We start from the raw sequence: 11,245 nt of genomic DNA, 5'->3' as shown, positions 1-11,245 counted from the left end.
TGTTATGCTCTAGTAATATATATATTATTAGCACATACAATTCCAAAGACTGAGACACAAATGCTTAGCATATACATTAAGTCAAACTAGATAGATTTGTCCTTAAATTATGGACCTGAAAATCCATTTTTCAGCAGATCAGCACATTCACAATACATTTGAGGGAACAAATGAGAATGGGAGAGAAACGTGGGTATTTAAGCGTTTCAGCTGCCCTCAGTATTAATGGCAAATGTGTTCTTAAACAAGACAAACATAAACTACAGTTAGGATGCTTTCTGTTTGTCTTCAGGATTTCAACTTATCTTTTGTAAAAACCCCAGAGATTTAAGTTGTAACAAAAGGTAAAACTCTCTTTGATCATTTGTATTTACAAGCTGTCCTCACTAGATTTTTTAAAATTTGTTTCTTCTACAAGGATAGAAAATGTATATAATACAGTATCTAGTGCGAAGATGAAACTCAAGGCTTCAGAAACCACACGGTGGAAAATACTTTGGAAAATCATGGAAAGGTTAGGTGAGACAGTCTAGTTGCTAAAAGAAAGTAGTATGAGCCACAGTTCACAGGAGAGTTTGGGGCTGAGGTATTTTCCACTTGGGTTTTGTCAATAAAGGGGACAAGAGGTAGCTGGGGATTGGAAAAGGGATTGTTTGGTACCAGGCAGGTACATAAAGGTGTTACTCACTTTTAGACTGGATGGTTTAAATCCTGAGTAAAAACTACTAACCAGACTTCTGAAAAAGCTACTGAGTGGCAGTTCAATAATTGTGAACACTATGCACCAGAAGAGCCTTCTCTTTTTTAATAAGCCACATCAATTATTTGAGCGTTGACTATAATCCTTCCCCTCCCTAATAAACTGCAATATAGATGGCAGTCATGTCTGAACAGTATCAAAGTCACAAAGCTGAAAGGTTAAACAAACAAACAGAAAATCCCAAAGGTTTTGCTTTCTCTTACTTCAATGGGAAATGACTAAAACTAACCATTACCTTCCACAAATTCTCATCATCCTAGCCTGATCCACATACTAGTTCTCGTCACAGAAACTCAACTCAGGCAAAAGCTAACAAGACAGGCCATTTTCTTAATGTCTGCCTCTTTATTCTGAACGCTGTGATAAAACAGCATCAATTTCTAATCACGCATCTTAACACACACATGTGCTGCACACGGACACCACAGCCAAATATTCAGAGCAGGTCACAAACAAGCTGGTTCATGCTGTAGCTGCAAAGATCTGTCTACACAGCAGCCCTTCTGCTATCAGGCACAACCGGTTTGCAGGCCAAGGCAAGTCACTGCATGCCTTGGCCCAGGCCAGTCAACATCAATATTGTTCCCAAAGTCCCCTAAGAACATGGAGCAAAATTCCTCCTGTTTCCTCTTCCCCTTACACTAGAGCAATCTATAGGCCAAAGCAAGATTTCATGTGATCCAAGTGGTCTGAACCTCTGAGGTGATTTAGGAATGCCATAATGCTGTTCAACAGCATAACCACTTCTATCTCCGGCAGACAGCAGGAACACAGCCCTGAGCAAACACCACCAATTTCACATACATCAGCAATGTCCTACGAGAACAGAGATAAGTAAAGCACCAAGACACAAGTTTTTCTTTGAAAACATGTATTGCATATGTGATCTCTTCTTTGGCATCATACAGACCAGACCATGCATTTTACTTTTCTTTTACAAAAACAACAAAACACATCGATTTCTTGGAGACAAGAGAAACAGGTCTTACCCACAGAGCTCCTATCAGGCTGGGGCATTTAAATCTATTCAAATCACAGTGAGGAGATGAGACCCTGGAGGTAAATTCAGCCATATACTTTCCAGAGGAGGGTCTCTTCCCTCTGGTTTTACCTGCTAGGCTTTACCCTGGCTTAAAGCTGACTGCCCATCTCCTGAACATCACATAACTCTTCACAAACAAGCAAAAGCCAGGACAATCCCAGCCTGCTCTCAGCTTCTCCTTTTCAATCATCGTAACAGTCTCCTAACTGCAGAGAGTAAGTTAGCTGCTACAGAAAATTTTATCTGAAGTATTCCCTGTGCAAAAAAATAACCCCCAAAACAGACCTCTAACCTGAGAGATGTAGAATTCAACCCACCTGATGCATGGAGGAACTACTGCTTCACTACTAATTTAAAGACTCTTCTGCAGCTTCAGCATGCCTGAATCTCTTGCCACCACTTATCCTTGTGACTCAGTTGTCTGTTTGTCTCTCTCCAGTATGCCAGCATTTTGTGGAAAGCTTTCTCTTACAACTCTGACCCAAAAATGAGCTATCATTTTGACAATCGAAATCTTCTTCTAGCAGCAAGCTATCTTCTATCTTTTCACAACTGGCAAAATGTCTCACCAATACTGCATATTGCTGTTAAATCAGTAGCTACACTGAAGATTTTACCTGCGGAACCAAATATCAGATTTTACACATTTAAGGCATTTATTTAGCAACAACAAACAAAACTTCAATAGTAAAAATAATATACCCTTTGCATTGTTTCTCTTTATTCATGGTTTGGACAGAATTCATTAGATTCAAGAAAAAGTTCTGTGGAAACAAGGCAAAGCCTCTAGAAAATGTCTTTTGATTTAAAATCACTCCCACTCCCTTTAACCAAAAGTTAAACCTTAAAATGTGGAATAGATGAGTGTGTTTGAAAGTTCATGGTGCAAAATAGAGGAGGATGGCAAAACCTCCTCGATTTGTCAAAAAATACAGCTATCCCACTCTTTACATAAACACAGTCCTCTCCTTTCCCTTTTTTCTCTCTGCTTCTATCCACTCTGCAACAAAATCAATATATATGAACATCAGCAGCTTTGATGATAGGCAATGATCCTTTTTGGCATCAGTCTGTGACAAGATTGTTGATTCTCTATCTTTAAATTGCATCATAGCTGTGTAAAATACGCAGTGATATCCCAGCCGTGAACTCTTCACATCCGCTGTCGATACCTCAGCAAGATCCAGACTGCTGTTGCAGCAAGCGCCAGGCCTGGCACAAGAATGGCTGCCAGAGGAAGCGCACCTGATTCTCCATCTCCTCCATGACCCACAGGGCCATTCTGTGGTTGCAACTACAAGGAAAAAAAAATTATTTACGTCAGAACCCATAACAAGAGAGCCCCTAGTTCTGTGTCAGGACCACGTCGTTCTGTAAGAATGGTCAAAATAGTTTCCCCAGGTACCTGCAGACTCCACACATGGAGAGTTGAAACAGCTTAGGATAGACTGAACTTAAATGCAGGATACCCAGTCACTACCAGGCACCTTCATGTTTCTCTGCCCCTTTCTAAACTAGGACTCAAGTGGAGCAGGACACACCTCATACAGCAGAAAAATGATACACACATATCCAGTCACCCCTTGATGCACTTGCCACCACACCATTTCTTGCTCTCTTTACCAGGAAAAAGACATCAATAATTCTCTCTGGTTTTTTAACCTGCCTTATACACTGGTCCAGCAGACATACTCCTTTGTTAAGGGAGTAGAAGTGGGATCTCAAGCCACCTCTCCCCAGCATGCTTTGGGTAAATCAGTACTTCTTTTGTCAACTTCCATACTATCTGGGGATTAACCGTTTCTCTCTTTTTACATCTAAAATGGTGCCAGTATATTTAAAGTATAGCAGTCCATATTTCCTATTATTGTAAAATCATTTATGTTGGAAAGATCTCTAAGTCCAACCATGAACCCAGCACTGCCAAGTTTACCATTTAACTAAGCACCATATCTGCACATTTTTAAATGCCTTCAGGGAAGGTGACTCAACCACTTCCCACAGCAGCCTGTTACACAGCTTGACAACCTTTTTTCAGTGAAGAAATTCCTAATACCCAATCTAAACTTGAGCTGATGCAACTTGAGGATGTCTCCATTTGTCCTGTCACTTGTTGCCTGGGAGAAGAGACCAATCCCCCACCTGGATAAAACCTCCTTCCAGGCAGCTGCGGAGAGCGATAGGGTCTTCCTGAGCTAAATAGCAGGCTAAACACCCCCAGCTCCCTCAGCTGCTCCTCACCAGACTTGTGCTCCAGATCCTTCACCTGCTTTATCACCCTTCTCTGGACATGCTCCAGCACCTCAATGTCTGTCTTGTAGCACTGGGCTGCACACACAATTCAACACTAACTTGAGTGATGGCCTCTGAAACAAAAGGAGTTCTGTCTCCAGTAAGATTGTGGCCACTGAAATAAAACTGGGCAACTTGAGATTCAGTCTTCACACACAAAGCTTTACCTCTGAGAAAGGAGAACAGTGAGCAAACACAACACACTCCAGCAGAAGACCTGGGGGCATCTCCAAACTCACCTTTTCACTGATACAAGGGTTACCCTGCTTACAAAGTAATACAGACAATTACAGCTGAGGCAATGAGACAAGGTCATAGGTCAAACAAAATTTTTATATGCATGTATCACACTGAGCACCTGGACACAGTACTCTTCTCCCTCATGAAATAGCCACCAATCATAGAAACCAGTCTAAACTGAGCCAGAAATAACCCTAAGGAAGAGGCAAAACATACCCTGCGCTGAATTTTCAGAGACACGTAATAGCCTGCATTCCTGAACAGTTCCACAGCATCCTTGTGCCGCAAATCCTTCAAGTCCTTGCCATTGATCTAGCAAAAAAGGAAAAGGAGAGCTAGATGCTGAAGGTAAAGCAAACAAATTTTTAATGATGCAGGCTAACATATGAAGGATAAGACATAAAAATCTTCATGTTTCACAAAATTCTGCATTTGGGGCGTAATACTATAGTCTTAAAGATCCTAATTAATTAATTAATATTATGGTGTATTTTTATATGTTGAGACAGAACATGAGAAACTCCAAGTGAAAACATTGAGGTACTAAAAAAACTACCTAGAAGCAAAATAAGAATAAAAGACCGCAGTTGTGTCAATAGCAGCTTCTGATGCTGTTGCTTTACTGGAAACAAATCAAAGGTGTGATTCTGACAGCTAATGAACATAAAAGAGCAGCTACAGCAAAATTATTATTTTGAGTTTCTTCCCTTGTTTCATCTACTGGTGTACCTTTGAAATCCCTCTGTTTGAGAGAGTGTTGTAAACACATTTTTATAAGCACACTGATGTAGCAAAACCAACAAAACAAAAAATTACATATATACTTCTTGGCATCCACTTGATCCACTTGCAAGTGTTAGTATTTTTCTTAATTTAAAGTAATATATCATGGCACAGGGTTTTATAACTCACTTGATTTCCTTCACTGAGTGAATTCATCCTACCTTTTCATTTTCATCCCCATTATCCCTAACTGTATTCCCACTGATCACATCCAGTGCCTCTCTTCTCTTCATATTTAGACACCCCAAACACAAGCATATAAATATTAAACTGTCGAGAAAAAGAGAATATTCTCTGTTTAACTTAACATCACTTTCTGGATCAATAATAGGCTCCAATTAGTGCAAGGTAGTCTATAGAAGCTAAAAAGATCACATGCAGAAGAAAATAAGCAAGTGTAAAATAAAATTAGGGAGTACTAAAAGGTTGTGTATCATACTAGGAGAGGCTATTTCTTCACTCATCACTTTGTAAAGCTTTCTTGCATGATTGCCAGCTATCTGAAGAACCAGTGGGTGTGAACATCAGACACTTGAAAACAATTTTCTAAAAGGAGAAGCAGCCTATGTCATTCTTGAGGAGCCGAAATGAAGAGAAGAATATTATGGCCTAGAAATTTTATCATCTAAAACCCCCCTGTGCAAAAAGATTAGAAATCATGGATTACCAGTCAAAAAATGGAAATTTAAGAGGAGGAAAACTTTTATTTACATGTGTGTAAACGGTAATCCATTGCGGGCAAGAAAACACTTGATGGATTCTAAAACCTTAGGGAGGCAAGTCAGAGGAAACTCAAGCACAGCACCACAGAGCACTTCTGTGGCAAATCAAGAAGGCAGAAGAGATAAGCCCATGTGTAGAGGCACTCACATCCCTAGTGCTCAGAGCTCTCTCCAGACCCCCAAGGTGACGCCTCCATGGAGTTTGCTTGGGATCATCTAATTCATTCACCACATCCCTCCTCTCCATGCACTGTGAAGGAAAACCTGCCTCTCACATCCCATCACTGATCAAGAACACAGAGGAGAACAGAAGAAAGGGCTTACCGCTAAAATTTTATCTCCTTCTTGTAATCGGCCATCAAGGTAAGCTGCCCCATCCTTTTTGATCCAGCTGACATAGATGCTGTTGTCATTGGCAATGTACTGCTGATCTGTCCCACCAACAATGTTGAAGCCCAACCCTAAGGCAAGCCAAAAAGAAAGCTGATGAGAAAAAGCTCAAAGCTTCAAATGTTCTTGCTGTTTTGCTTGTTGGGGACTGCACCCTCCCACACTGTCTTGCTTTCTCCAACATACAAAAACTCACAGCACACAAATCTGCATTATCCTTTCCAACCACCTTCCCATTGTCCAGAAAAGTTATTCTCATAAAACTGGTCTTGAAAGCAGAGGAGACACACTAAATGCCTGAGGAACCCATTTGTGTAATACTTCATTACACAAAACACCCGTGAGCTGTTTCAGGTGGGTGCTGCGGAATAGTGAGGGGCTTGCCATCATTTCTGAGATGCTGATTCAGCCCTCAGCAGGAATAAACTTCTTCAGCACAACATGAAAGAAAATGAAAGTATTCTGCATTTCACATGAGATTATAGTAAATCACTATCTTTGAGCTACAAGAAATCATCTCTGACAAGCGTTTTGTGAGCTGGAAAACAGGGTAAGGAAAGGCAAGGAGCATTAGACCCTGTCTACAGATAAGGAAACGGGCAAGGAGAACTGTGCTACCAGCTTGAGGGCACCTAGAGCTCAGAAGACTCCCCTTCCACATCCCAGGAGCTGGAAGTGGTGTGCTTTGCCTCCAAGAAGAAGGTTAGGCTCCATGAAGCTACTTCAAATTGTACACAATCACTTTGTTCTGTTTCATGAATTCAAACATGATAGGAAATAAAGACAAAGTTTGCAGATTTAATGCAAACCAAACAGGAATACACATGCATTTATTAAATCTGATGTCCACTATACATTTTTGCCATTTTGTATTATTCTTTAAAAAAAGCCTCATTTACAGATATCTAGCTGGATCCAGCTTCTGGATTAAAGTTAAGACTTCTTGTTTCATTAAAACCCAGAAGAACAAATTGAATTTAAAATCTGGAAACCCAAAGATTATGAGATTCCCCACTGTACATGCAGCTAAGTCCCTCTCCAAAAAGGGACAAGAAAGACTCCCTAAGAGCCTTGCAATGAAAAGAGAGAGAAAAGCCAAGGAAAAATAAAACAAAAATCAAATATGCAATCAAAGTAAATGGAAAAAAAAACCAACTTTTTTTTCTGACATGAACCAGTCATCCAAAAGCTATTGTCAAGAACAGCTGAGGGCAAGTTCTGCCCATGTTCAGCCAGATTGATTTATTTGTTTTTGTTTTCTTTCTTATTTTCTCTTGAACTTGGAACTGGAAACCTTGGGAAGTAGAGTTTCAAATGAAAGTAAAACCACCTTATGCCTGCTGGGAAGCAGCATTTTAAATTAGTCACAGGAGATCAAAGCATTTACAAAATGAGTCATGGCATATTAAGTGTGTATCTAGAGCTGGGAAGTAAAGAAATATTAGCAGCAATTTTGCCACACCTTTTTTTTTTCCTTCCCTTCCTCGCAGCTTCAGACAAGTGAGGGAAAAATGAAAGTGAGACAAAATTGAAGAAATACTGACATTTCAATTAGAAAAATATCTATTCCAAGAATAGCCAGTTGTGCACAGTAATACACCATTCAATAGAAAATGAAAAGAAAAAAAATTTAAATCCACACTCCTAAAAATTATTTGCCATAAAGTCATTAACTTAGGAAAGGGGAAAATCAATACTACAGAAAGTATAAGGTTTAATCAACATTTATTAAAAAGCCAGAAAGAAGGAATCAGGACCTCAGAACACACTGATTTTCTCTCATATATAAAACCTCTAGAATAGGTGTATATATATATATACATATATATATGAAAAAAGTATACATTTTGCAACTTTTTACCCACGACTGGAAAAATAATCAAGATTCACAGCTTTCATCAGCAGAAGCAGATCTTCACGACAAAGAAGCAGCAGCTTGTGCTAGACCAAGTTAAGTATTCACAGGGCTTTTTCATTGTGTCTTTCCTTTCCAGCACTCAGACTTGCACTCTGCCTAAAAATATCTTCCCTATCAATCCTCAAGCTCTTTGCTATTCTCTTCTTTCCAGTTCATGCAGCCAGAGACACAGCACAGCTGGAAGAAAAGGAGCAAGGGGAGAGAGCACATAGCACTAAACTTCTTGTCTATAAGGGATCAGAAGCGGAATGGCGGAGCTTTAAAAGCAGGCTCTGGGCTAAACTACTGACCCTCCCTGAGGCTGCAGACCTCCCTATGCCTCACTTATCCTCTCTGAACTAAAAAAGTCCCTCAAAAATTAAGTCCCTTAAAAAAAAAACAGGACTGGCGGGATTAGGAAATGAGAGACTGAATACAAGAAAATTTGAAAAAGACAAATATACGCTGCCTGCCACTGGAAATACATTCACAACCAATGCAAACTTTTTGCCAGACATGTTTAGCATCGGACCTATTTTAAAAGTTGCAGTCAAAACTCCAATTCAAGAGATTACAGTACCAATTGTACTTCACAGATAAGTGTTTTGTTCCTTCCACAGAAATGAGTAATAATTCACATGGCAAGTGCACCAAGGCCAGAAGGGGATGTAGGACCTTCAAATCATATAACAGAGTTAGAAACCTAAATCTAAAGATGCACACATAGCCCATCTCAATGACTAGACAAATGCTGCTCACGGTAATCAAGACTGAAATCACAGTGGTCACATTCAAGACCATTCTCAACTCTGGCCTTTAACATTCCCTTACACCTTCCTTAAAATTTTAGCTCCCCAGATGTATGGAAACAGCATTCCCATCGAACCAGCTTCATTTGGTAGTTTTCCCTAACAAGCACAGCTTCATTAGCTGAAGCTCATGGCTATGCAGGTAGGGCTACGCATCTTTCAGACCAGAGGCCAATCTGGTGAGCAGGGGAGGCAAAGGGCTGCTCACACCCTCTGGGTTCTGATCATCAGCATGAGGGCCAGGACCAACACTAGCCCTACACGGGACCTACCTCCACCCCAGAGAGAGGAAACACATCCATCAACAACATGGGTGCTGGGGTCTCTGGGGAGCACCTGGAGCCAAGGCTGGCCAGCAGCTGCACCCAGCAGCTGTGGGTAGAACAGAAGGGCTGCCATGTTTTCGTTCCTACTCATTTAAATTAAAGAGAAGGCCTCAGACACTGAAGTACAACTCTAGCTCCAAAAGCCTTCTTGCTGTCTGCCATTCTTTATAGCCAGGATTTTGCTCCAGAGCTGTACATTTCGTGCTTACTTGCCTCACTTCTGAAAGTGAGATCATTTGAATGGCACCACAAATCCTATAAAAATGTACGGTTTCCATGAGCGCACCTGCTGTTGAGACATGAAAAGCAAAGCCAAAAAACTCCCCATGAAGTGCCCTATTCCCTCTTCCTTCCAGCCTATGCTCCTCTCTCTAAACACCCCAAAGCATCTCAAGGTACGCTGCACCATGAACGCCAAGCTGACAACACAGGAGACGGCCACTTGGGCACAGGATTTCCAAATGGCCCCTGACTCAGGGCATCCAACACGGCTGGTCGCTCAGCGGCTGCCGCCTCATCTGGAAGCAACAGCTCCACCGCAGATAGCAACTTCCAAGGAAAACCGGAGGCGAGTTGTCCGCAGGGACACCAGCCTCCACCGGAGCTCCCGCAGAGGACGGACTCTGACCCGGCCAGCTCTCCCTCATGCACGGCACGAGCTTTTCCCGCTGCAGCTCATCCGCCACGGCTATTTCCAGGGGAGGCCCCTGGGCCCGGCACCCCTGGGCGCTGCGCTTCTACCCTCGCCGCCGGGACCCTCCCTCCGCCGCCCCGATGCCCGCCACGGCCCTCCCGCCGGCCGCCGCCAGCCCGGGCTTCCGCTCTGGCCTCGGCGGGGAATCCGCAGGCCTCGGCGCGGCTGCCCCGGCCCGGGAGGGGCCGCGGACCCACCGCGGGGGAGGCCGCCCCTGCCTTACCTGAGGGTCTGCGGGTGAGGCTGATAATCTCCTCGGCGTAGCCGCCGCCTGCCACACTGCCGTTCATGCTGCGGCCTGAAGGAGAACTCGGCTCCAGGGGCAGCCGCTCCCACCTCCTGGGCCGCCGCCGGGCCGCGCCGTGGAGCACTGGGAGTTGTAGTCCCCGCGGGACGGGGCTGCTCCCACCGGCGCCCAGGGCCGCCACCGGCGCTCACCGCAGAGGCGGAAGAGCAGCGGGCCCAGGGGAGCCCAGAACAGCGCACCACAGCGCCCTCCTGCCCCCACACCTTCCCAGGCCCCTGCGCGGCATCTGTGCCTGGCCCTGCCTTGCTCCCCAGCCTGGAGCTGGTTTCCTTAGGAAGGTTAAGGAGTAGGCCATAGTTGTCTGGGGTAGGCATAGGAGAGAAGAACGGGGGATATATGACCTTTTCCCGGCCCTTTTGACTGTCCTCACAGCAAATTGAAAAACAGATCAGACTGTGCTGGGCAAGAACGAAAGCCCAACACAGGCAAGCAGCACAGAGAGCATCCATGCCAATGCCGAGTTACCCTGTGGTGCAATAAAGCGATCTAGATTCACAAACATAAATGGTGCGTAGAAATACCGTGCCACCGCTGGGGCAAGAAATACTTAACTAGATCCTGTAGAAGGTGTTTGGTTTGAGGATTTGAGAAATTTCCTCAGAACTCTACAGAACCCTAGATAGTTACCCAGCAATAAAAGGCAAAGTAGTTCAACTTGCTGTGTAACAGAGGAGCCACTTGAACCTGGGACTCTGCACCTCAGAGTTTATTGAACCAATAGATTATCAGGAAATAGCAAGGAAAAATTTATCCTTATCTATTTCAGCACATGCTATAAGTGTATCAATACAGACAATGACAACAGGGAACAATGTCAGTTGAGCCACCTGACTGCTTGGCACTATGAGGACAGCCACATCTACATGCTGCAGGAACCTCTCTGATGAAAATGAGGACCAGCTTATCTGGTCCTCAATGTTACACTACCATTTTATTTGTTTGGTATTGCAGTAAAAATAACAGATGTTTTTGACTACATTCGT

At 43.1% G+C, this 11,245-nt stretch overlaps 1 protein-coding gene across 1 annotated transcript; it reads right to left on the bottom strand.

The window, feature by feature from the left end:
• Window positions 1-2,439: 2,439 nt before the first annotated feature.
• SYNJ2BP (synaptojanin 2 binding protein) lies at window positions 2,440-10,417 on the bottom strand. Its single transcript, XM_030949909.1, has 4 exons — window positions 10,179-10,417; window positions 6,164-6,300; window positions 4,551-4,646; window positions 2,440-3,096 (listed from the first exon to the last, which is right to left on the bottom strand). Exons 1-4 carry the CDS (start codon window positions 10,243-10,245, stop codon window positions 2,956-2,958), a joined length of 441 nt encoding a protein of 146 aa, XP_030805769.1. The 5' UTR covers window positions 10,246-10,417; the 3' UTR covers window positions 2,440-2,955.
• Between the last annotated feature and the right edge of the window lie 828 nt (window positions 10,418-11,245).

Source organism: Camarhynchus parvulus, chromosome 5 (genome assembly GCF_901933205.1).
Source record: "Camarhynchus parvulus chromosome 5, STF_HiC, whole genome shotgun sequence".
In the NCBI taxonomy this organism is placed as follows: Eukaryota; Metazoa; Chordata; class Aves; order Passeriformes; family Thraupidae; genus Camarhynchus; species Camarhynchus parvulus.
The sequence above is the reverse complement of the archived record's forward strand: the minus strand, read 5'-3'. Positions and strand labels throughout refer to the sequence as shown.

What these genes read in the sequence shown, in the direction of transcription:
- SYNJ2BP (XM_030949909.1), bottom strand. Translation starts at nt 10,245, where the DNA reads ATGAACGGCAGTGTGGCAGGCGGCGGCTACGCCGAGGAGATTATCAGC. An exon ending in CCTCACCCGCAGACCCTCAG is followed by an intron (nt 6,301 to 10,178) that starts GTAAGGCAGGGG and finishes GGCTTGCCTTAG; the next exon opens with GGTTGGGCTTCAACATTGTT. An exon ending in CTCTGAAAATTCAGCGCAGG is followed by an intron (nt 3,097 to 4,550) that starts GTATGTTTTGCC and finishes TTTTCCTTGTAG; the next exon opens with TTGCAACCACAGAATGGCCC.